Below are 25,987 nucleotides of genomic sequence, written 5' to 3' on the forward strand. Positions count from 1 at the left end.
TGTAACTAAATACCACCAAAAGAAAGCTCTATTTGTGGGAAAAAAAATGATAAAAATTTCATTTGGGTACAGTGTTGTATGCCCGCGCAATTGTCACTCAAAGTGCATCAGCGCTGAAAGCTGAAAATTGGTCTGGGACTGAGGGGGGTTTAAGTGCCCAGTAAGCAAGTGGCTAGAGCTGGGTGTGCATACTCAAAATAATGGTATTTGACATTTCCATGTTCTGGGATGGTGGGTCGGCAAGCCCAGATCTCAATCAACGGGTTACTGACCCGCCATCCCAGAGCATCAGGGTTCCGACACCAGCTGCGGAGGAAGGAGGTAGCCGCATAAGCAAATTCTTCCTTTGTAGCACTGGCTCCTGTCCCAGGCAGAGTGATACCAAGTTCACTTCGCCTGGGACCTTTCGCACAGCCTGGAGAGCGATGTCAGCAGAAGCTAAAAGAGGAAAAGGTCACTGTATTGAAAAATCACATAAACTGTGCTTCTGCAATGGGCATATTAGTACTTAAAAAAATTAAAAATGTAAAAATAAAAGAGAAGGGGGTTATTTGGCTGCTTTCACACTAATCCACAGGTGCAGCGCAGTACACCAGCAGATCATAGACTTCTATTATATCCTGCAGGAGTTTTGGTGTGCTTTCTGAAAGTGCACCACATACACAAGATTCAATACAAGTCTATGGCTCAGTGCAGCTAACTTGCAGGTACACTGCCCTGCACTTGTGGTGCTGGTGAACTGCCACACATCAGCGTGAAAGCAGCCTTACAGGGGGCTCAAAACAATAAGGGCTCCTTTACATTTGCAGTTTGGGGGGGGGGGGGGGGGTAAATCCCCACAGTTCATTGGAGCCCCTGACTGGTTACCAAATCATGTAAGCACCTCTAAAGGTTGAGCACCCGTGCTTTATATAGATCCCCACTCCTTTGATACAATTTAATTTCCACTGTTGATAAACAATTCAAGTCATAGAGATCCCTAAGGTCTGAACAAAGGCATACAGGCAAGGGAGCTTCGGCTTAGTTTATTAAACCATTACGAAAAGTGCATAGTTATTTAAAATTAGATGTTAACCTCACCTCCTGTGTAACAAAAAGTCTTTGTAGTTGGTCATCAGCTGGTGTGATCCTTTTATATCTAGGTGCATCTATCCTGTAAAAGGTAAAAAAAATTAAAAATAGCAACATTAACAAACGTATGCACATAAACTGGGAACTGTTTACTGCTGTAACACTTGAGTATTAGTCCATATATGACACCAGCAGTCAGGACTGCTCTTGCATTTAGAAAGGCTACTTGTTTCCTACATCTAAGTGCACAACACCAATATTACCTTTCTTTGAAGACCTGCAGCCCACGCACCAGGCCTTCAAGACATAAGAGATCATAGCGGTTGGCAGGTACGTCAATCTTAAAGAGAATAACATCCGATGCTCCATCAGCTTTTCCACCCCCTTTTTCTTTACTGATGATCTCTTTCTCCGATGTCTGAAACAGTAATTAAATCGCATCAACATTACTTTTTGCAATTTCAAAGCATATTTATTAAACAGAATTATTGTACAAATGCAATGGTCACCACTTTTTCAGACTGCCAATGTTTTCCATTTTAAAGTTGTCCTTTAAAGTGAACCTTGGCATTAGTCATCAGGGAAAAGTAACTGAATTTCTTCACAGAAAATCACATCAACATTTGGAGATCGGCTCTCCCTGTCAGCACAAAACAAGGAAAGCAGATTAGTGGCACTTCCTAGTTCCCGCTGTGATTGGTCATAGCTGATCACGTGGTAAAGAGCCTACATCATAGGCTCTTTAGCACGATCAGAGTAACACACAGCACTGCTGATCACCCTGCTGTGTGCCCTGGCAGGCAAGCGATTGCGGCTTATCGTGCTGGACATCATATGATGCCCAGTCTGGATAACGGAGCCACATTGCAGATGTCCATCCACAATTGAGCGGGCACGAAGTGGTTAATAAATTATTTTCACTTTTCCTATGTTACATGTCTCATTGACTTTATTTTAGAAATATGCAGTGAGCACATTTTCCATAGTGCTGCAAAGAGGATTTTGCACTGATGCACCAGAAATGAGATCCCTGTCTAAAGCGAAAGATGCAGTATAGTCTAAAATTATAGCTTTACACAAGACGTAAGGATGATCTAGCATCAGTAGTAGTGTGTAAGGTGTGTACAAAAAGAATAAAGTTGGCAACGGAAGAAAAAGAATGTAAATCACAAGGTTTGCGAGAGAGAAAAAAAAGAAGTTCTTGTTCTGTTAAGCTAAGTTTACACCAGCGGCCGCGGGGCTTAAAAACAGGCAAATTTACAGAGGTAAGTACATATGCTATGCTTCGCAGTGGCATAACTTTACCTCGGCATTACAAATCTGACAGGTCGCACCACCTGTCAAATTTGCCCACTGAAGTCCTTGGGGCTGTGCAGCAACTGCATACCAAATACAACTATAGCAGTTGAAGCATGGAAGTTCAATGTGACATTTCCACCAGGGATTGATCAAACAGGCGTGCAGGAAGCAGCAGCGTTATCTTTTAAATGCCTGTAAAATCACTGACCACCATCGCCTGAAAAGCAATCAACCATGGATCCCTTTTTAGAGGGTGGTAAAGCGTACATCTGTGCAAAAGATGCCTCATCATTTCTAAAGCTATGTTTTCCAATATTTACATTAAAGAGGAACTGCAGTCTGAGAAAGTCTGCTCACATAATTTGTAATAAAAACATCTTTGCCATTCTGAAGCTTCCCTCCAACCACTTTGCATATTTGATATATACTGTGATATTGTACTTGCCAAATATGCTGCAAAAATCTCCCTTCACTGAGTCTGGATGCATCCATTTTAACTGTGGGCAGCTGAAGCTGCTACCTGTTCACTTCCTGGATTTACACAGGCACACAGAGGCACACCTTCAGCTCTGCATATCTCATTGGCCCTCTTATGTGCTGCACATGATGTCAAAAGCCTAGGCTAATGACCAGACAAGAAACAGGAAGTGGGTTGTATAAGTTATTTACTGGCAGAAAAAAATGTTTTAATATCCAAAGTTAAAACAACAAGGGCAGAATATTTCATAGATGGAAAGATGAAAAAAACGACTGAAGGTCTACTTTAAGAGAAAAACCTACATTTTAGGATATTCTTACCAAAAATACAAAGCCATCATTATAAACATGTGCAAACTAATACTTACAATTTCATCTAATTCCAGGCCAAACTCAAAGCAGAGCTCATCAAACTCTTCATCAGCTGTTAAAGAAAAACACAAAAAAGGAATTTTCTAAAATGATAACTTGATTGTTCGGTTAGCTTTATTACAATCTGGCCAGAGAGCTGAAATATGAAATTCAATTATTTAAAAGTAGAAAAACACTGCTGTGGTAAACAAAGAAAATTACATCCATCCATCTATGCAGGCAAGTGAAAGGAACACCCTTGCACATTCTATATATAGATTTGCGTACTTACCTTTCATTTACAGCACTATAAATTCAAGTCTGCAGTCACAAAGTAGTCAGTCAGTATATGACACCATAGCCTGTCTGGAGTGAATGCTCATCACCAATACCAGAACCAAAGACTGAATGTGAACTATGTAAGCACATTACCTCAGTGGCCTTATCCTGTCAATCTTAGGATGTGAAGAGTGTGAGGGGAGGCTGAATGTCACCAAGGGTTGCTTGGTGTCAATAATAATAGCTGGCAGCTTGAAGATGAAAAGAAATTAAACACAGTACAATAGAATTATGAAGGTAAATATCCACTTCCAGACCAGGTCTATTTTTTTCCCCCTTTTTGTTTACATGTAAAAAACTGTATTTTTACTAGAAAATTGCTTAGCCTCCCTGGCGGTATTCCCGAGTCTGGCTCGGGTGAAATTTCATTACCATAAGCGGTATTCCCTCGGGATCCCATCGCTGGATCCATGTAGGGGTTACTTACCTTGTCCCCTGGATCCAGCGATGTCTCCCCACTGTGATCAGCGAGCCGTCGTGTCTCACTCAATCTGTGACAGTGCGAAGCACCGTTCCCTGCGAGCGTTGTGACGCACAGAAACTGAGTTCTGCACCAAATTCAAAAAGTAAAAAACACAGTATAGATACAGTATACTGTAATCTTACAGATTACAGTACTGTATCAAATAATTACATGTCCCTTTTGTCCCTAGTGGTTTGTCCAATGCCCTGCATGCAGTTTTATATTATAAATACTGTTCTTTATGCCAGGAAACTGGAGATTGTCCATAGCAACCAAAAAATTTCAGTTTACATAAAAAGTGGTTATAGACCAGCTAGAAAACCGCGATAATAAATTAAAATCACTTGCAGAATTGAGCAATAGTAATTAGTGGGGAAATACCTCATCAAACACTAAAAGTAATGACAGTGACGATTCTGCAACTCAGCACATTTCAGTGTTTTTGATTTGATTACATTATTGAATAATTATTATTAGTTATATTTATAGTTATTATATATATATATATATATATATATATATATATATATATATATATATATATATATATATATATATATATATATATATATATTACATATTTCAAATTTTATTATACTTGGGATGTCTATTTGACTCTGGTTTGGATGGATTTAAGTGAATTATTTCTAAGAATTACAGGCCTACAATATAAAACGCCAAATTTCCATGCAAAATAATGGTACCGCTTTCAGCACCTAAAATCCGAAATGATCATACTGCTAAGGAGGTTAAAACTGCCAAACATTATATATATATATATATATATATATATATATATATATATATATATATTTATTTATTTATTTTAAGCAGAGGCCCTACAGAATAAAGTGGCAGGTGTTGCAATTTTTTTTATGTCACACAATATTTGCACAGCAGTTTTTCAAATGCAATTTCTTTGGAAAAATACACTTTAATGCACAAAAACACAAAATAATACCCACTTGTTTGGTAAAATATAAAATGATGATGTTACACTGTGTAAATAGATATCAAACATGTTGCGCTTTAAAATTGTGCGCGCCCATGCAACAGCGACAAATTATGTAATACTTGTATCCATTGGTGACGCTGTAAAAGCCTTTACAGGTTACCACTTTATATTTACACAGGAGCTCTGGTGCTAGAATTACTGCTCTCAGACATTTGCCATTATACCTCATGTTTACTCTTTACGTGCTGATGTGGGACCGGCATGCATGTTTGCACAGGGGATAGGGGCACTTTAAAAACTATTTTTAATTATTTTATTTTTACACTGTCCCTTTATGTTTTTATCACTTTTATTGTTAGACCCCAGATCTCTCCTCTGCCCTTAAGCATTGGATCATACTGATCTTGATATAATACCAGCGGTGAAGCCAGAAGTAACAAAATACTTTTTGCTTCTGGTTTCTCTGACCATAGTGATGATCAGGGCCAATCCATTCCCCAACAGGCTCTATTGTCAGCTAGCGTAACCGCCAGCTACACACTTGGGTCTCCCAGTGGGATGGAAGATCCTGGAATGCCCATGGAAGGCAACAGGATGGGACATCCCTGCCCGCCACTTGTAAATGCAATCCAGTGGCTAATTAGCCGATAGGATTGCTTTTAGGCACTGTTTACATATATGTGGCTGTGGTTGTAGCTTGGGAGTCCCGTGGCCGCCCCACACATGTGTGAACCAACTGCATTGACAAGGCTGCCGATTCACATGTTATATGGTTAAAAGAAACATCCAATTCAAATATACAGTATCTCACAAAAGTGTGTACACCTCCTCATATTATTGTAAATATTTTATTATATCTTTTCATGTGACAACACTGAAGAAATTACACTTTGCTACAATGTAAAGTAGTGAGTGTACAGCTTGTATAACAGTGTAAATGTGCTGTGCCCTCAAAATAACTCAACACACAGCCATTAATGTCTAAACCACTGGCAACAAAAGTGAGTACACCCCTAAGTGAAAATGTCCAAACTGGGCCCAATTAGCCATTTTCCCTTCCCAGTGGCTCGTTAGTGTTACAAGGTCTCAGTCTCAGGTGTGAATGGGGAGCAGGTGTGTTAAATTTGGTGTTATCGCTCTCACTCTCTCATACTGGTCACTGGAAGTTCAACATGGCACCTCATGGCAAAGAACTCTCTGAGGATCTTAAAGAGAATTGTAGCTCTTGATAGAAAGGAATGAACCACCGCTCCAAGGTAATCCTCGAGGACTGAAGCTCTGTCTCCTATTGATGAGCCTCAGGTGCCGACCATTACACACACACTGAGCAAACAAGCAGGAAAAAACTCTGGATAGCCGCACACTGGAAAAAGACTTGAAATCCCACCTTTAATTGAAACAACGTGGGTCACATCAAAACAATATCAAAAAATCCACAGCAAAAGGAATAACAGGGTACAGGAAACTGGCGCGTTTCGCACCGCAATCAGTGCTTACTCATGAGTAAGCACTGATTGCGGTGCGAAACGTGTCAGTTTTTCCAGTACCCTGTTATTGCTTTTGCTGTGGATTTTTTTATATTGTTTTGATGTGACCCACGTTGTTTCAATTAAAGGTGGGATTTCAAGTCTTTTTCCAGTGTGTGGCTATCCAGAGTTTTGTCCTGCTTGTTTGCTCAGAATTGTAGCTCTACCTGAAGATGGCCTAGGCCAGGGCTATGCAATTAGCGGACCTCTAGCTGTTGCAGAACTACAAATCCCACAAGGCATAGCAAGACTCTGACAGCCACAAGCATGACACCCAGAGGCAGAGGCATGATGGGACTTGTAGTTTTGCAACTGCTGGAGGTCCACTAATTGCATATCCCTGGCCTAGGCTATAAGATGATATCCCTGGCATAGGGGGACCTGTCTCTCTTCCCCCCTGACCCCCCAATTCGTTTCTTCTGGGGTCCCCCACTGGCACTTCATTCTATGTCTTCATATGCCACCATAGGAAGCCGCTTCCTATGATGACACACCTGTGGCCTCAATTCGGTGCTGGGCTGTGTGCCACCATTGACATTCACAGCACTGCTCAACCATGTCCCAACTCTCTGCTCAAAAGATTTGATTGACAGCCAATAGCTCCCACTGCTGCCTCTGTCCTGTTGGAGAAAGCTGGGGCAGATGGGTACAACACTGGACCAAGTGAGTAAATAAATATGGGGGGGGGGGGGGTGAGGAGAGTGATACAAACACTGGACCAAGTGAGGACTCAGGTAAGTAAATGGGGGGGGGTGAGGAGAGTGATAAACACTGGACCAAGTGAGGACTCAGGTAAGTAAATGGGGGGGGGGGTGAGGAGAGTGATAAACACTGGACCAAGTGAGGACTCAGGTAAGTAAATGGGGGAGGGGTGGGTGATACAAACACTGGACCAACTGAGGACTCAGGTAAGTAAATGGGGGAGGGGGCGATTGATACAAACACTGGACCAAGTGAGGACTCAGGTAAGTAAATGGGGGAGGGGGTAGGTGATACACTGGACCAGGTAAGGGCTCAGGGTGATACTGGCGCATTTGTACCCAGGGAATACGGTAAAGTAAGAGATGTTTCCCTTGTAGAGCCACTGTAATAGACTTATCTTCTCTGTCCTGGAAGTGAGTGTCAGCTTCCATGGGCAGCTTCTGAGCCCCACGCTCACCCTTCCTGACATGATCGTCTCATGTTCTCTGTGCGGACACTTACTATAGGAGCGGCCCAGGGCCTTGTACAGCAAGTCTCTCTTCACACTGACAGTCGGCATGCTTCAGCTGGGACACCGGCACCCTGAGGACCCCACAACTACGAGGCATTCAGTCCTCACATGCCGGGGTGCCCATGCCGCCTGAATCCAAACTAACGAGTACTATAGTGCTAATAGCTTCGTGTAAAAAACCAATACACATTCGTTATTTTAATCTTTATTTTTCTATGAAATCATGTTGGGAAAAAAAAGCTTATCTATTCCAAGTTTTCTGGAGACTTGTGTCCGGCAATAACGAAGGCATCACAGACTTCTTACTATGTATTGCATCACGTTTATTGCTGTAGAAGCGGGGCCTTTTTCCGTCGTCCAATCAGAGCTTGAAAATATCAACCAATGGATGAGCTGAAATTTCATTTCGAGACTTGGAACGCAAGACAGGCTTGAGACACGCGATTGGTTTAGAGGGAGGGAGTGTCTGGTGTGATGCCATGTGGGTGTGCAGTTCTTTAGGGAGACTGCTGTTCTGTAGTCCTATAAGAAATTGCACAGACAGAGGAGAAAAGAACAGGCTTTGTCTGGTTATAGATTGATGGTAGTAGACACCTAGGGAGGAGAAATGTGCAATTCTAGTAACATGCTGGCTTGGTGGTTAGTATTTCTGCCTTGGCAGCACTGGGTTCCCTGGTTTGAACTATCAGTCATTATCTGCATGGAGTTTGCATGTGCTCCCTGTGCCTGCTTGGGTTCCTCCCACACTCCAAAGACATGTTGGTAGGTTAATTGGATCCTATTTAAATTGGCTCCTAGTATGTGTATGTATAAGAGTTAGGGGCCTTAGTTTGTAAGCTTTTTGTTTGTAAAATACTATAAAAAGCCTCAGACATCAGAATGCAAATTTTTAGCATTCCATTTTTTTTCTACCTTTTTGTCTCTTTAACTTTTTTTTTTGCATTAAAGTGGGGTGCCCCCTAAAAAAAATTAAAAGTCAGCAGCTACAAATACTGCAGCTGCTGACTTTTAATAATCGGACCATTACCTGTCCCGGGGTCCAGCGATGTGGGGGAATTAGGAAGAACCCCCTCATTCCCCGCTCTGCTCGTGGCACAGGCATTCTTACTATGGGTGCCCGGCTGTGGCTTCACAGCCGGGCACCCACTATGCATGCGCGAGGGCCGCCGTGATACCCTGCACAGTCATCTGGGACACGTGGGGAAGTGATGTCACCAGCCCGGGCATTGAAGAAGGCAGACTACGAGGGACCCCCTAGCAACAGGCATTTAGAAGTGAGTAAAAAAATAATACATTTCCAGTTATTATTTTTTATGAATTTTCAGCTATTTTCTTTGGGGTTTTTTTGGTGGCAACACCACTTTAAGGTAAACAACCTTCAGCATTTAGAACCAATTTGAGTGGGCTGATAGCAATTTTGATCACAATTGTGTGACATCAGCCTGACATCATAACTCCTTTATTGTTCTGATTATAAGTGTCATTGATGTAGCAGGATAATCAAATAAAATGATAAAAAAAAAGTAATTTATTTTATTTTGTATTGAACTTGAATTGAAAAAAGATGTTATTTTTATCTGCTTTGCGCAATTTAGTTGCACAGAGCAATCCCGATCCTCCTCATTTCAGTCCCCTGTCAGGCCTGATTCACACCTATACGTTTTTAGTGCTTTTTGCATTTTGTATATTGGCACTACAGTCCATTTAACATGGTTTCCTATGGAACACATTTTTAGTGCAAATCTGCAAAAAGCACTAAAAATGCATAGGTGTGAATCAGGCCTCAGTGCTGTCTGCCCCTCTTTGCTCTGGATACAGCCATAGACACATTCCGCAGCGGTAAGCCATGCCCCCGTAAGTCAGGTAAGTGTCTAGGAATGGGGGTGAGTACATTGGGTAGTGGGGGAGTTAGATTTGGGGAAAAAAAATTCCCTGGGGTCCCCCCAAAAATCCACACTAGACCCTTATCCGAGCATGCAGGTCAGGAAAGGGTGGGGAGAAGTGAGCAGCCTCCCACCCCATACCAGACCGCATGCCCTCAACATGGGGAGTGCTTTGGGTGGGCCGGTGTTGATGGGTTCAAGGGCCAATTCCCAACAACACTGGGTGGTGGTTGTAGGGGGCTTATTGAAATCTGGAAGACCCCTTTAAGAAAGGGGGGCCCCTAATTCCAGATCTCCCCCATGTGAATGAGTATGGGGTACATTGTACCCCTACCCATTCACCAAAAAAGCAGTGTAGTGTTACAAAAAACAAGAGCTGGTTTTAAAAATAAAGAATGTCGTAGCTCCAATATGTCTTTCTTCTCCCTAGGCTGTTTTCTTCCTCCGATGGTTTCTTTTCCCTCCAGATTTTTTTTCTTTCTCCCTCCATTGATAGGTTCTTCCTCGCTGCCGCTAAAAATAAAAAAAAGTAGTTTTCCTCTGACGCTGGGTGTTTCCGTTGTGTTGACTTCCACTGTCTGTGTGGCCATCCAGTGATGTCACCCAGAGAACCCACCCCTTGTGACGAAACCTGAAGAGCCTGGTATGGACCTAGGGGGATCCCATAACGTTTTGTTAATGTTTTTTTTTTTTTTTTTGCAGGCAATTCTTTTCTTTTTTTACAGTCAGCTGTTAGTGGGGAATCCTGCTGACAGCTGATGACTCATCAGTTGTTAAGGACACAGCCCGCTCCTTAGCAACCAGCTATATACAGGTGTTTTTAAAGGGGAAAAAAACAACAACCACAAAACGCATCAAAACTCACATCACAAGCACAACACTTGCGTTTCTTGTGTGCCTCCATTGAAGACTATTACACGCAAAACGTGGGAAAAAAGTCCCTGACCCTTTCCAAAAACGCACCGGCTGCAAAAGGCATAGGTGTGAACGTGTACCATAGCAAACCAAGTTAAATGGGCTGTAGTGCGTTTCTACAAACTGCAGATAATGAAAGTAACGCAAAAGCCACAAAAACTGCACAAAGTCAAAACAAATCTCTTGCTAGTGACTAAAAAGGTGCCAGTGCTTAGATTCATACATTTCATAAGAGAAAAAGTTCATAAGGAAACAGAACTAAAAATATAATTAAATGTAAATCATGGTAACAAAGTTCTTCTGTAGAAAGTGCCAGTGCTTAAAAATGTGCTGAAAGTGATATTCAATCATCTAAGATAAGTGTCAATCCACTGCATGTACGTTTGTGCCTCACCAGATACAATTGACCCGCTTTAGCTTATACCAAGGTTGGTCTACAAAGGCTTTTTTCACAGCTCCTGCTGTGCGTGGCGGCTTGTCTGCTCCTCTTGCACAGCACTCAGATTCAACTCCTATGCAGGGAAGGATTAAAACAGAGGGATTTCATAGTGTATACCATTTATTTAAAATATAAAAACAATTAAAACTGTTGCAATTATGCACTTCCCCACCAAGGAATCATCTGCCGGTGGTTGAGAAAAAGTTTCCGTCCTGCACCTTCAAATTTCATAGCAGAAAAAAAAAAGCAATATGACCTTAGACTTGATTCACGCTGTTGCTTTTGAGCGTTTCTGCAGTGCTTTTTGCTGTTCTTTCTGCGTTTTTTTCAACCTCAATTGTACTGTGTTTTTGTTTTTACACTGTATATAGCTGCTTGCTAAGGAGGGGGGTGGCAAGCCAGGCGCTGCGTCCTTAACAAGCGATGAACCATTAGCTGTCAGCGGGCTTCCCTGCTGACAGCTGAATATAAAAAAATTGCCGGCTAAAAAAACAGCATGCCTGAACAAAGACGACAGGAGAAAAAAGAAGGAGAAGCCGGGAGGGAGAAGATGCAGGGAAGAAGAAGATATTTTTAATAAAAGACTTGTCAAAAACTGTCTACTGTATTTTTTCACACTACATTACTTTTTTGGGTGAATGGGTAGGGGTACAATGTACCCCATACTCATTCACATGGGGGGGAGGCCAGGATCTGGGGGCCCCTTTGTTAAAAGCGGCTTCCAGATTCCAATAAGCTCTCTGCTCACAGACACAGACAACCACTGGCTAGGGTTGTCAGAAGAGGCCCAGGCCAATTTTCAGCTTTCAGAGCTCTCGCACTTTCAATGAGATTTGGCCATGCAACACAATTTTGTTTCTATTTGAAAAGATATCCAATAAAATCTAAATTCTGTTATACATTTAAGCCAAAATGTATTCTGCTACATGTCTTTGGTAAAAAAATAATCCTGTTAAGTGTATAATAATTGGCTTCTGTGATCACAAACATATGATTTTACTGGGACATATGTGGGGTGCAGGTGTGTGGGGACATGTGTGGGGAAACTGGGCTGGTGATCAGTGTGTAAAAAAATCACCGCCCGGCTGCAGCGATCCGCTCTCTCTCTCCTCACTGACAACTTCCGTGTGAGAAGAGAGCCGATGGTCTAGCAACCGGCTCTCTCTTTACGTCACATGATGGCTGTGATTGGACACAGCCATCGTGATGACGAGGGCCAGTCACAGCCTTCCTGCCAATCTAAGATGCGCTGTGTCCGGGTGACACAATCGCATCCGGATCGCGCACGATTTCCTCTCCCTCTGAAGGACGTTCCTGAATGTCCAGTTATATACAGTGAATGTACAGCTAAAAAAAAATTCAAATTGTGACAAAATCATGGTAAAAACACGGTGCCTGCGTTTCGGAGGCAGGTGCATTGAAGCCTATTACATGCAAAATGCTGTATTTTGCGGGGAAAAAAAGTCCCCGACCCTTTCCAAAAACACAGAGGCACAAAAATGCATTGATGTGAACATGTTCCATAGGAACTCATGTTAAAAAAAATTCCCTGCATTTCTGCAAAATGCATCAAAAAACACATCAGCCTAAACATTAGAAAATTGAATGAACATTGCCAAAAACAAAGATTTTCCTACAAATTCTTTATTTGGGAAAAATAAAATCTGGGTTCCTCTTATTCCTCCTATCTGTCAGGTTCATAATTCCAAGACATTAGAAATGGCCATCATCTGTTACAGTGGACCATTTTTTAAATAAAGGACTTGTAAAAACTGCCTACTGCATTTTTTACACTCCACTTTTATTTTTTTTTACTCCAAACTCATTCTAATGGGGGCCGGGATCTGGATCTGCAGACCCACACAGCCACCAGGCTAATGCCTATGCCATTTTGTTTTTAATCTTTGGTGTGGGGTTCCCCTCAAAATTCATACTAGATCTGAAGGGGGACCTCACACCGTTTATTAACGATTATGTTATGTTAACCACATTCAAAATCGCCTCAAAGTAACACTACTTAATTGCTCTGAAAATCACATTAAAAGTGCATTGCAGTAGTGTGAACTGAGCCTAAGGCTGGTCATACATTTTACAATTTTCTTATATACATTTACCAAAAGCATGTAATATGAGGTTAAATCTAAACACTTTCAATTTGTATGCAATCAGGCAGGCCCGTCAACTACACAGTTGAAGGTAAATCTAAAGAAAATTGAATAAGAACTTTGTATATTGTAAATTTTGTGTATGGCCAGCTTTAGGCTTTCTTCTTTTATTTTCACCTGGTGATCCAGCTGGGGCATAACTGACCTATTTTTTAACAATCTTTGTGTAGTCCCCAAGACTAAGCTCTGGGTGGCGGAGTAAACCATGTTGGGGGCGTGGCCTGGCAGGGACGTCTTTCTCTTACCACCAAAAGACTCCGTGAGAGCCGGTTCACACAGAGGCAACTCCGATCCGACTTCAGGTCGCCCCTAGTCGCCTTAGGTCGCGCTACATGTAAAAATCAATGTAAGTGAATGAGAGCCGTCTTAATGCACACTACTGAAGTCGCTCCGACTTCAGAAAAGGTTCCAGTACTACTTGTATCCGACTTGTAAGCGACTGGTACCCATTGATTTCAATGGAAGTCGCCTCCAAGTCCGATCTCCGTCTATATGGAGGCGACTCTCACAGAATTATCAGCTCTCGAGAGGGAACTCCACGCCAAATTTATTTAAAAATAATTGGCGTGGGTTCCCCCTCCGGGAGCATACCAGGCCCTTAGGTCTGGTATGGATTTTAAGGGGAGCCACCTACGCTGAAAAAACGGTGTGGGGTTCCCCCCCAGACCTATACCAGACCCTTATCCAAGCATGAAGCCTGGCCGGTCAGGAAGGGGGTGGGGATGAGCGAGCGCGCCCCCCCCCCCCTGGACCGTACCAGACCATGTGCCCTCAACATGGGGGGGTTGGTGCTTTGGGGGAAGGGGAGCGCCCTGCAGCACCCCCACCCCAAAGCACCTTGTCCCCATGTTGATGAGGACAAGGGCCTCTTCCCGACAACCCTGGACCTTGGTTATCGGGGTCTGCGGGCGGGGGGCTTATCGGAATCTAGGAGCCCCCTTTAATAAGGGGGCCCCAGATCCCGGCCCCCCACCCTATGTGAATGAGTAAGGGGTACATCGTACCCCTACCCATTCAACTGGGGAAAAAATGTCAATAAAAAACACAACACAAGTTTTAAAAGTCCTTTTATTAAGCAGCTCCGGGGGTCTTCTTCCGACGTCGGGGGTCTTCTGACATATTCTCTGCTCTGTCCGGCGTCTTCTCCCGGGCTCTTCCGTTGTCTTCTTGCAGCTCTTTTACTAACGGGGGAGCCCGGGGCATGCTGGGACTGTGACGTCATAAAGGGGCGGGGTCACTGTGTGATATCATCCAGTGACCACGCCCCATACCTATATAAGTCACCGCGCACGTCGCACAAGCCAGTACAGCGGAAGACAGCGCCGGGTCAACATCGGAAGAAGAGAGAAGAAGCACAGAGGGCAGAGGAGACCGGGCTCCTCCACTAGTAAAAGAGCTGCAAGAAGACAGCGGAGGAGCCCGGGAGAAGACGCCGGACACCGGGAGAAGAGGCCGGACACCGGGAGAAGAGGCCGAACAGAGCGGAGAAGTCGTCAGAAGACCTCCCGACGTCGGAAGAAGATCCCTGAAGCTGCTTAATAAAGGACTTTTAAAACTTGTGTTGTGTTTTTTATTGACATTTTTTCCCCTGGTGAATGGGTAGGGGTACGATGTACCCCTTACTCATTCACATAGGGTGGGGGGCCGGGATCTGGGGGCCCCCTTATTAAAGGGGGCTCCTGGATTCCGATAAGCCCCCCGCCCGCAGACCCTGACAACCAACGGCCAGGGTTGTCAGGGAGAGGCCCTTGTCCTCATCAACATGGGGACAAGGTGCTTTGGAGTGGGGGGGCTGCAGGGCGCCCCACTTCCCCAAAGCACCAACCCCCCATGTTGAGGGCACGCGGCCTGGTACGGTCCAGGAGGAGGGGGGCGCTCGCTCGTCCCCACCCCCTTCCTGACCGGCCAGGCTTCGTGCTCGGATAAGGGTCTGGTATGGATCTGGGGGGGACCCCCATGACGTTTTTTCAGCGTAGGGGGTTCCCCTTAAAATCCATATCAGACCTAAGGGCCTGGTATGCTCCCGGAGGGGGAACCCACGCCATTTTTTGTTTTTTTTAATGTGGCGTGGAGTTCCCCCTCGAGAGCTCATTCTCTGATTGGCCACGGCAAAAGTCGCCTGGCCTGGGGCGACCTAAAGTCATGTTGTAAGTCACCCCAAGTCGCGTTGACAAGTCGTGTCCAAGTTGCCTCCAAAAGTCGCATTGGAAGTCGTGTTGCCCCTGTGTGAACCGGCTCTGAATGTGCAGCACCGCATCTTTCCTCTCTTCCTCCCAGATCCAGCCAGTAAGTCTGTTGTTTTTCAATAGTTCCCCAGCAGAATGTATTGGTTCACAGATGTTAGACAAACCATTTAACAATGAAAGGGGTTGTTACAATGATCAGCTTGTATTTATTTATGTAAAACCTTTATGCCAAAAAAAAAAAACTGCTGCTGTAACTGCTTGTGTAACTATAGTATAAACTGGGCAGTGGCGGCTGGTGCTTACTATTTTTGGGGGGGCAGCACAACCAACACTACTAGCCCCCCACCTGCGGTAGACATAGAAATGGCCAGCGGCGATCACCCTGCAGCCCCCCCCCCCCCCCCGCCAGGGACACAGACACAGCCAGTGGTGATTGCCCGCGGGAGACACAGCAGCCAACTGTGATCATCTTACCTAGTGGAGACAGGAAGAAGGAAGAGGCGGGCTGCTCCACTGAGGGCACAGGCATTCTCCTTCTAGCCAACTGGAACCCAGAAGTGTGTCCAGAGACATGATTGGCCATAAGACTCTCTGGCAAATAGGGGCTTCCTGATTGGCTGGGAGGAGATTGTGGCAGAATAGGGAATAGTATATTATTATTATATTATATATACCCCCCCCCCCCACCTATCCCCCAATTGTAATTCATGTCTCCAGCATCCTGAAAGGGATCAGGCACATGGAGAGGGAGGGGAGTGGCACCCGTGCACCCATAATGCATGGGCTGCCACTGAAGTTTGACCTGTTAGTGTATCTAAATCTGCTAGTCCATCTAAGACTCCCTCCTCCCAGACTGACAGTGCTGCTGCCCAAGAGTGTCTCTGTTTCTCCTTCATCCAGAGTGTAGGCGCTCTAAGGCTACTTTCACACTGGGGCATTGCAGGTGCTAGTGATAAAGCAGCACTATATTTAGCGGCGCTTTAACTTCATTTTAGCGGCACTATTTGACCGCTAGCACCCGAAAAAGGGTTCAAACCGCCCGCGAAGCGCCACTGGAGCCACACTTTGCAGGCGCGTTTGCATCACTGCCCCATTGTTATCTATGGGAAGGGGCGCTTTAGGACCAGTAAATATAGCACTCCAAAGATGCGGCTTGCAGGACTTTTTTGACCATCCTGTCAGCCCACCGCTCCAGTGGGAAGGCCCTCAGGCTTACACGCTGGAGACCCAGCAGCGACTGTTTCAGGGCACTTTGCAGGTGCTATTTTTAGCGCTGTATTGCCTGCAAAGCACCCCAGTGTGAAAGGGGTCTAATACAGGAGTGTTACTGGCCAGATCACCAGCTGAAAATAAGGAAAAAGGCTGGAAAAAAGGAAACGAATCCAGACACACATCTAATGATTTGTAAACTGCAATATATAAAATTTTTGGTTTTGGATTTAACCACTTGCTTACTGGGCACTTAAACACCCTTCCTGACCAGACCAATTTTCAGCTTTTGGTGCTCTCACATTTTGAATGACAATTACTCAGTCATGCAACACTGCACCCAAATGAATTTTGTGTCCTTTTTTTCCCACAAATAGAGCTTTCTTTTGGTGGTATTTGATCACCTCTGGGGTTTTTATTTTTTGCGCTATAAATGAAAAAAGACAGAAAATTTTGAAAAAAAACGCATATTTCGTTGTTTCTGTGATAAAATTTTGCAAATTATAATTTTTTTTTCATAAATTTTGGCCACAATTTATACTGCTACATATCTTTGGTAAAAATAACCCAAATTAGTGGATATTATTTGGTCTTTGTGAAAATTAGAGAGTCTACAAGCTGTGGTGCGAATCGCACAAAATTGATCACACCTGATGTACTGGTGGCCTATCTCATTTCTTGCGACCCGAAAAAGTCAGGAAAGTACAAATACCCCCCAAATGACCCCTTTTTTGAAAGTAGACATTCCAAGGTATTTACTAAGATGCATGGTGAGGTTTTTGATGTTGTCATCTTTTTCCCACAATTCTTTGCAAAATGAAGATTTTTTTTTTCTCACCAAATTTTCAATGTAATAGGTTATTTCTCTCACATGGCATGTGTATACCACAAATGACACCCCAAAATACGTTCTGCTACTCCTTCTGAGTATTACGATACCAAATGTGTGAGACTTTTACACAGCCTGGCCACATACAGAGGCCCAATATTGAAATAGCACCATCAGGCGTTCTAGGAGCATAAATTACACATCTTATTTCTCAACCACCTATTACAGTTTTGAAGGCCCTGGAGCACCAGGACAATGGAAATGCCCACAAAGTGACCCCATTTTGGAAAGCTAACACCCCAACGTATAATCTATGAGGCATAATGAGTCGTTTGAATGGTTCATTTTTTTTCCAGAAGTTTTGGGAAAATGTGGAAAAAAAATGAAAACGCATTTTTTTACGCAAAGTTTGTCCATTTATAAGATATTTCCAACACATAGCATGTACATAGCAAAAATGACACCCCAAAATACGTTCTACTACTCCTCCTGAGTATAACGATACCAAATGTGTGAGACTTTTACACAGCCTGGCCACATACAGAGGCCCAATATTGAAATAGCACCATCAGGCGTTCTAGGAGCATAAATTACACATCTTATTTCTCAACCACATATTACAGTTTTGAAGGCCCTGGAGCACCAGGACAATGGAAATGCCCACAAAGTGACCCCACGTGGCACTGACAACACGTGGCACTGACGACACGTGGCACTGACAGATGGCACTGGAGGCAGATGGCACTGGAGGCAGATGGGGCTGACAGATGGGGCTGGCAGATGTCACTGGCAGATGTCGCTGACAGATGGCACTGGGGCTGGCACTGGCAGATGGCACTGGCACTGGCAGATGGTGCTGGCTATTTGCTCTGGCTAATTGCTCTGGCAAATGGGGCTGGCAGATGGCGCTGGCAGGTGGCACTGGCGGCGCTGGCGCTGACGGCACTGGGGCTGACGGCACTGGGGCTGACGGATGGCACTGGCGCTGGCAGGTGGCACTGGCACTGGCAGGTGGCACTGGCACGTGGCACTGGCGGCACTGGGGCTGACGGCACTGGGGCTGACGGATGGCACTGGCGCTGGCAGGTGGCACTGGTGCTGGCAGGTGGCACTGGGGCTGACGGCACTGGGGCTGACGGCACTGGGGCTGACGGATGGCACTGGCGCTGGCAGGTGGCACTGGCAGGTGGCACTGGCACTGACGGCACTGGGGCTGATGGCACTGGGGCTGACGGATGGCACTGGCGCTGGCAGGTGGCACTGGCAAGTGGCACTGATGCTGGTAGGTGGCACTGGCGGCACTGGCACTGGCGGCACTGGGGCTGACGGATGGCACTGGCGCTGGCAGGTGGCACTGGTGCTGGCAGGTGGCACTGGCACTGACAGGTGGCACTGGCGGCACTGGGGCTGACGGCTGGCGCTGGCAGGTGGCACTGGCGCTGTCAGGTGGCACTGGCACTACTGGCAGATGGCACTGGGCTGACAGATGGCACTGGGCTGACAGATGGCACTGGGGCTGACTCACAGATCCTCTCTCTCCTCACACGCTGTCTCTGTGTGAGGAGGGAGAGACACGGCAATGGGAGATGATCTCATATGTTTACATTTGAGATCATCTCCCATTGGCAGCTGCGATCGCGCTGTGAACGGCCGATTTGATTGGCCGTTCACAGCGATCTGTGTTTGCCTGTCTCCGGGAGACACGGCGAATACAAAACTTCCGCGATGCGCGCCCCCGGCGGCGCGCATTGCGGAAGTAAACACAAGGCCGTCCAGGGACGGCCAGGTAATGGAACCCGCCTGCTCTACGGCCGTCATTCGGCTATAGGGCGTGCGGGAGGTGGTTAATACTGATTTAATAACAATCAAACAATTAAGTGAATGTTTTGAAAACGAACATTTTCAAACAAATGTTTTCACAAGCAGAACCTATTCAGATATGTATTGGGTCATCATGTGGGGTGTCACCCCCTTTTTCATACAGTGTTGGTCTATGCAGCTCTTTTCTGTATGTAACTGAAATAAATAAATCTTTATTCTATAACTCAAATCTGGAAAATAAGGTTTATATGTCAGCCGCAGATACATACCTCTCAACCTTTTGAGATAGGAATGAGGGACACCTAGAAAAAGTATGCAGGCATAGGACACACCCCTTGCCGCACCCCCTTAAAGGAGAATTGTACAAAACAACACCACAAGTGTTTTTTTTTTCTATTCCTTTATACTGGTATTTGGAATTTAGAAATGCAGCAATTTAGATGAAAGGTTTAGCACTGGGAAACACTTATTAATAGATAGAAAGTGCATTATATAGATCAGACCAAAATGAGGAGGAAAGAGGGACAGAGGGACATTGCTCCAAATCAAGGACAGTTAGGAGCTATGACCGATCTGTCTGCAGCAGGGGCGTTGCTAGGTCTACAAAGGATCTGGGGCTAGAGCCCATAGCAGCATAGTAAAGAAAGTCATACGGGGCATACACATATATATATATATATACAGTAATATATGTGTGTGCGTATATCCCCAGAGAGCCCCCCACTTACATCAGGGTCCCCAGAGAGCCCCCCACTTACATTCGGGTCCCCAGAGAGCCCCCCACTTACATCCGGGTCCCCAGAGAGCCCTCCCTTTACATCCGGGTCCCCAGAGAGCCCTCCCTTTACATCAGGGTCCCCAGACAGCCCCCCATTTAATCAGGGTCTCCAGAGAGCCCCCCCTTACATCAGGATTCCCAGAGAGCCCCCTTTTCATCAGGGTCCCCAGAGAGCCTCCCCCTTTTCATCAGGGTCTCCAGAGAGCCTCCCCCTTTTCATCAGGGTCCCCAGAGAGCCTCCCCCTTTTCATCAGGGTCTCCAGAGAGCCTCCCCCTTTTCATCAGGGTCCCCAGAGAGCCTCTCTTCCTTTTGGGGACTCCTGCAGAGACTCTGCGCTATAGCCCCAAAAGCAATGCCACTGGTCTGCACCCTGCATACACCTCCATCACCAGATGATGAATAAGATGTGCTTAGTGATATGTTTATCTGCTGATAAACCATCAGTATTTCTCAACTCCTGTCCTCAGGACCCACTAATAGACCAGGTTTGCAGGATAACTGAAATACATGACAGGTGATATTATTTGCTGCTCATTGATTACAGTATTCTAGTCTGCATCTCCCCAAGGTAATACATAAAACCTGGCCTGTTAGTGGACCCTGAGGACAGGATTGATGACCACTGTGATAAACCATCAGTATTTCTTAACTCCTGTTCTCAGGGCCTACTAACAGGCCAGGTTTGCAGGATAACTGAAATCCATCACAGGTGATATAATTTGCCGCTCAGTGATTGCAGTATTCTAGTCTGCATCTCCCCAAGGTAATACTTAAAACCTGGCCTGTTAGTGGGCCCTGAGGACAGGAGTTGAGAACCACTGCTAGAAACAGCAGAAAGTGTTCCTTTATTACAACATCAGGATATACATGCATGGCTCGCTCTAATAGGCTGTGTGTGCTGAGTATTTGGGCGATGGATGTGGCAATCGCCCTGGGCGGGAGGGAAAGAGTTAAGCTATGATCAGCTGGGTGTTGGACTCCCAGCACCTCCCCTCGTGTCCAATGTCATCCTAATAGTGTACAGCATGGTGTAGCTCACTGCTTGTAGGAAGTAGATGGGTGTAAGTGATCCAAAGGACTCCCAGCTCTGATCACACACAGAGGATCCCCTCCACTGACTAGGTGAGTGTCCTGGAGTTGTCATATAAACTTTATATCTTCCCTGATATGATCACTACACAGGGCAGATCACCTTTGTGTTAATTGATGAAGCGTGTAATGTGTATAATTAGCATGGTGTGAGTGTGTATGGTGTGTGCAGCATGAACTATATTAACATGAACATTTTGTATCTGACAGCAACTCAATGCCAGTAATCTGCACTTTAAAAAGTTCAAATATTTGCTGCAGATCAATTTATGAGTTTAGGTGCGTTAAGGTTTTCAGGCAATTTCTTTCGCACTACCCCAGGTGTTATACCCAGACACCTCCTCGTTTGTTGGTAGTTTTCTTGGAGTACTTTCACACTGGGGCCCTTGGCGGTAAAGCACCGCTAGTTTTTAGCTGCGCTTTACCATCATTTTAACCATCATTTTAACCATCATTTTAGCTGTGCTTTTCTGCTGCTTTTAACCCTTGCTAGAGGAGGTTAATAGTGCCTGTGTCATGGCGCTTCCAAAGCACTGCCCATTCATTCTAATAGGCAGGGGTGGTGTAGGAGTTCTGCCCCGAAGATGCTGCTTGCAGGACCCCCCCCCCCCAAACACTGCACCATATAGTCCACCCTGGACGCAGCACTTTCCTTCTTTTTATAACTGCAACTAAAGCCCCATACACACTATCAGATTTTCTGCTGCGTTTTTTTCTTCAGATTTACCAAAAGCATATAATATGAGGTCAAACCTTAAGAGTATCAATTTGTATGCAATCAAGTAGGCCCTTCTACTACATGGTTTTTGTAAATCTGAAGACAAAAATCAGCAGAAAATCTGATAGTGTGTATGGGGCTTTAATGTTTCTAACCATTATGTATTAATAACATGATTACATTAAATTGTGTAAATCCAGCTGCTTTTAGAAAAGTCTTCTAAGTGTAGCTTAACTCTCAAACTTAGACATCCGTCTGAATGTAGCCTAATGACAGATCTGTCATTTTTTTTTTTTTCGTGGTGTTGAGCTATTCGTGTAGAAATTTGGTTTGTTATTTTAAGCACCTCACCAGAATGCGTGTCCGCATTGGAAGATTTCCCCCCTATTTCTGTTCTGGTTACAACCCAAAAATTTGGGATCTTCTGTCACTCTTGATAACAAATGGGGAGAATTGCAGACCGCAATAAAAACCGGACCACTCCACTTTATCCAAAACGAATAAAGAAAAGTTTGACTATAGTTGCACTTAGGAATCTTGCACCACACCTGTTTGTGAGAAGAGACATGGGTGTAGATTCCTGGTATAATAAATTAGAATTGGGAAGGAGGAGTCGGTGTATTTGAAGTGACGTGCACTGATGGTGGAGCCTCATTACCCCCCCCCCCCCCCCCCCCCTCTGCCTGTTCTTTGTCGTGTGTGTTCACCGAGACTGGCTGCTCCTCTTCTGCAATATTGTGTATATGTATGTGTATGTGTGTATATGTGTATATGTATATGTGTATATATATATATATATATATATATATATATATATATATATATATATATATATATATATATATATATATATATATATACGAGCAGGGCCCTCTGATTCCTCTTGTGCCAAATTGTAATGTAACGTCTGCCCTCATGCTGCGCTATATAAAACCTGTATAATAATAACTTTTTTATTTTATTTGTGCAGGTGGTTGTGTACTACACCTGTGGCTCCTGGCCACTGAAATACGCTGATATTGTATGCCCAAGTGCAGGAGCCTTTCATTTGCCAATTCTTATATGGTATAACCTATTGCCACCAATCCTATTTTTTTGTACTGGCCTGATTTTTAGCAGAGTGAATTCTGATTGGTTGCTGTGGATTATTGCATTCTGCACCTCAGGTCGCATTCACACTGCTCCGGTGTGATTTGCCCACAATGCAAATGTACCCGTGGTTTTTTTAAACAGGTTGCCCATGCTTTATCATAGACTTCTCTTAGATCAGGTGTTTTTGATGCGTTTTCTGAAACCGTACCAAAAGTCCTGCATGCTTTGGTGCGCTTTCGGAAAACACATTTATGGAAAAGCGAGGGACTGCTACAAAAAAAAAAACACAGGTAAACTGGTTTGCACCCACGCTGTGGGAAAGCACCCTCATGGCCCCATTCACATCTCACAATTTGGGACTGCAGGCAGCATCGTGTGGCATTCTGAGCACAATGTGCTGTATATGTTTGGGTGCCGTTATCTTTTAATGACACTCCAAATGCGACGCGATCCCGCAGTCGCAGCAGACCAGGCCTTCACACATCAGGTGAAGCTTGCCTCCTGAAAAAGGAGCAGGAGGCTTTTTATTTATGTATTTATTTTTTTTGTAACAAACGCAAATAAGGAAGTCCATTCAAGTGAATGGGTTGCCCTATGCGACATGTAGAATATCGCGAAAATCGCATGTCAAAATTGCATAGCAGGAACGCTTGTTCTCATTGAGCAATAATGTGAATGGAGCCCAAAAGAAGCCTGTCATGAGGAAAACACGAGGGGTACTACTGCTAATGTCTCTTTAGAAATGCTAGTTGCCTGGCTATAGTGCTGACCTTCCTGCATTCATACTGCCAGTCACTGAACTGGAACAAGTATGCAGATACAGACTTTCCTAATTCAGACTTGTTCCAGGGCGGTGATTCACAAAGCAGTCTTGGGATCAGTGTGAGAACCAGGCAACTAGCATTTTCTACAGGAGGATATCAGTGATGGGACTTTTGAGTTTTAGTTTATTCCTTACAATGAGCTATAACACAATCCTGTATATCTTGTCATGGTTTTTATTAGGAAGGTTACAAAAGCCCATATAATAGAACATTTTACTTTTCTTGGATGTACTGTATGTTATCACTTTAATATGATCTCTTCTCTTTTCACACATTTCCTGTATTTTAGATCGCCCTTTGCTGTTGTGATAAATTTACAAAAGAGAAACCGTTGCTTCATATACTGTATACAAGTCAGAGATGCTGATTTGGTGCCATTGAGCAACATAATGTTGCACATAGAGGGGAAAAGTCTTGTGTTATTCTGACATGGCTTAATATTTCTACATACATGTCGTAACCGGCTGCAATCAGATATGGGCAGAAGTAACACCAAAATGATTCCTTTTTTATGTAGAACTACTAGTACTGCATGCTTAAAGGGACCCTGTCACAGCTTTGGATATAACTAGCTGAGTACATCAGGGTGAACGTTTCTAATACTGCAGGGGACATTTATCAATAGTCGCGGTCGCTATGCTTACAAATGTGCTGCATTTTGTGTGTCTGCTGCTGACATCAGATTAATCCAAATGCGTTGCAATCGTTGAGTCCACTGTTTTGTCTGAACATATGCGAGTGTGACAGATTTGCCTCAGATGTCAGTTCAGTTTGCCTAAAATCAACCCTCTATGTGCCAGGGGCTATATGACCTAAAATGTGGGTATATTTCCCCACCTGGGTGCAGCGTACAGCACAATGGCAAGCAGTTTTTCGTGGGCAAAGGAAGGCTGGTGGGTGTTGGCGTTTTGATCATCATGGCACCATGGTTGATATGGGGTTGAAGCGCATTGTTTCTATTGTTACATTGTAATATATAATGAAGTGGCTCAACTCGCCATAATGCAGAATCAGTGGGAGCCCTGGGCGTGTCACCTGCCACCATTTGCAGATTGTCACTTGCCGTGCCACCAAATGTGCATTGTCACTGCTTTGGTGGCAGGCTGGCAGCACTGGTCCATTTAGTGAGGGCAGGAGAGCGGAGATGTGAGGCGGGCAGTGAGAGATTTAATCTCTCTGCTCCCTGCCACGCCTCTGACATTTAAAAGGCCTACGCTGAGAGGGCAGAAGAGCACTGATGTGTGGTTGGGAGTGAGATGTTGTCATCTCTCTGCTCCCATGTTGAAGTGGCCTGGCTGGGAGTGTGGAAGAGTGGTGGCGGGTGGAGAGAGATGATGTCATCTCCCCTCGCTCGTCTCTCCTCCCCCTCCAATGCCGCCCACCACAGCTGCGACCCGCTGAGACTCGGGGCTAGGGCTCCACATTTTGGGGCTCCAGCCTCAATAGCCACACCCTGGTGACGCCTATGCCTGAGCCCCATCGATCCAGCAATGTCCGAGAGGCTTGCTTCTCAGTGGACTCGCACTCCTGATTGGCTTTTGGCATGAAGGGGGTAAATCTTAGAGGTCAATTTCTAGTCACCATAGAGGCTTTGTGTTTGTGGACATGCTAGCAGCAGATCAGCTGTAAGGCAGAAAAGGTCTGGTATGGATTATAACAGGGGTTGACAAATTTGCTTGGAATCTAGGAGCCAGCTAAAAAAGTTAGGAGCCAGGTCCGTGACGGCGATTTGGACCTGTCCCTGGCCTGACATGGAGACGAGTGAGGGGAAGATGGCCCCAGCCCCCCACCTGTCTCCAAGTCGTTGCCCATAGCTCTTAGAGGGACATTTTATTTGTTTTATTTTTTTCAAAGGACGATTTTTTTTTTTTAATTGCATTTTAGTGTAAATATGAGATGTAGAATTTTTTAAACGCCGCCTATGGAGATTTTAAAGGTTTGTCGCCATTCCATGAGCGGGCGCAATTTTGAAGCATGACATGTTTGGTATCGATTTACTTGGCGTAACATTATCTTTCACAATATAAAAAAAAAATTTGGGCTAACTTTACTGTTTGTCTTATTTTTTTTTTATTAAATTATTTTTCCCCAAAAAAAAGTGCGCTTGTAAGTCCACTGTGCAAATACGGTGTGACAGACATTATTGCAACGACCACCATTTTACTCTCTAGGGTGTTAGAATAAAATTTTTTTTTTTATATAATATATATATATATTTATTATAATATATTTATATTTAGGGGTTCTAAGTAAAGGGAAGGAGATAGCTGCATTAGCATTGCTGGTTGTAATTCCAACGGCCACCACAAGAGGGTGCCAGATTCCAGAAGGAACCATAGGATCA

General features: G+C 44.5%; 2 protein-coding genes across 2 annotated transcripts in view; one reads left to right on the forward strand and one right to left on the reverse strand.

Moving 5' to 3' along the window:
- The window catches only part of FARSB (phenylalanyl-tRNA synthetase subunit beta), an 85,335-nt gene extending 77,524 nt beyond the window's left edge, over positions 1-7,811 (reverse strand). The window contains exons 1-4 of the mRNA XM_077488305.1: positions 7,685-7,811; positions 3,216-3,271; positions 1,335-1,489; positions 1,081-1,153 (exon numbers count right to left, since the gene is read on the reverse strand). Coding sequence (XP_077344431.1) covers positions 1,081-1,153; positions 1,335-1,489; positions 3,216-3,271; positions 7,685-7,742 — 342 coding nt within the window. The 5' untranslated portion in view covers positions 7,743-7,811. The remainder of the gene's footprint in view (positions 1-1,080; positions 1,154-1,334; positions 1,490-3,215; positions 3,272-7,684) is intronic.
- A 13,074-nt stretch (positions 7,812-20,885) lies between these two features.
- MOGAT1 (monoacylglycerol O-acyltransferase 1) overlaps positions 20,886-25,987 on the forward strand; it is a 33,046-nt gene continuing 27,944 nt past the window's right edge. The window contains exon 1 of the mRNA XM_077488306.1: positions 20,886-21,042. The gene's annotated coding sequence lies outside the window, so the exon portion shown is untranslated. The remainder of the gene's footprint in view (positions 21,043-25,987) is intronic.

Source organism: Lithobates pipiens, unplaced genomic scaffold, assembly GCF_037356315.1.
Source record: "Lithobates pipiens isolate NorthernLeopardFrog02 unplaced genomic scaffold, aLitPip1_a1.2 Scaffold_18, whole genome shotgun sequence".
In the NCBI taxonomy this organism is placed as follows: domain Eukaryota; kingdom Metazoa; phylum Chordata; class Amphibia; order Anura; family Ranidae; genus Lithobates; species Lithobates pipiens.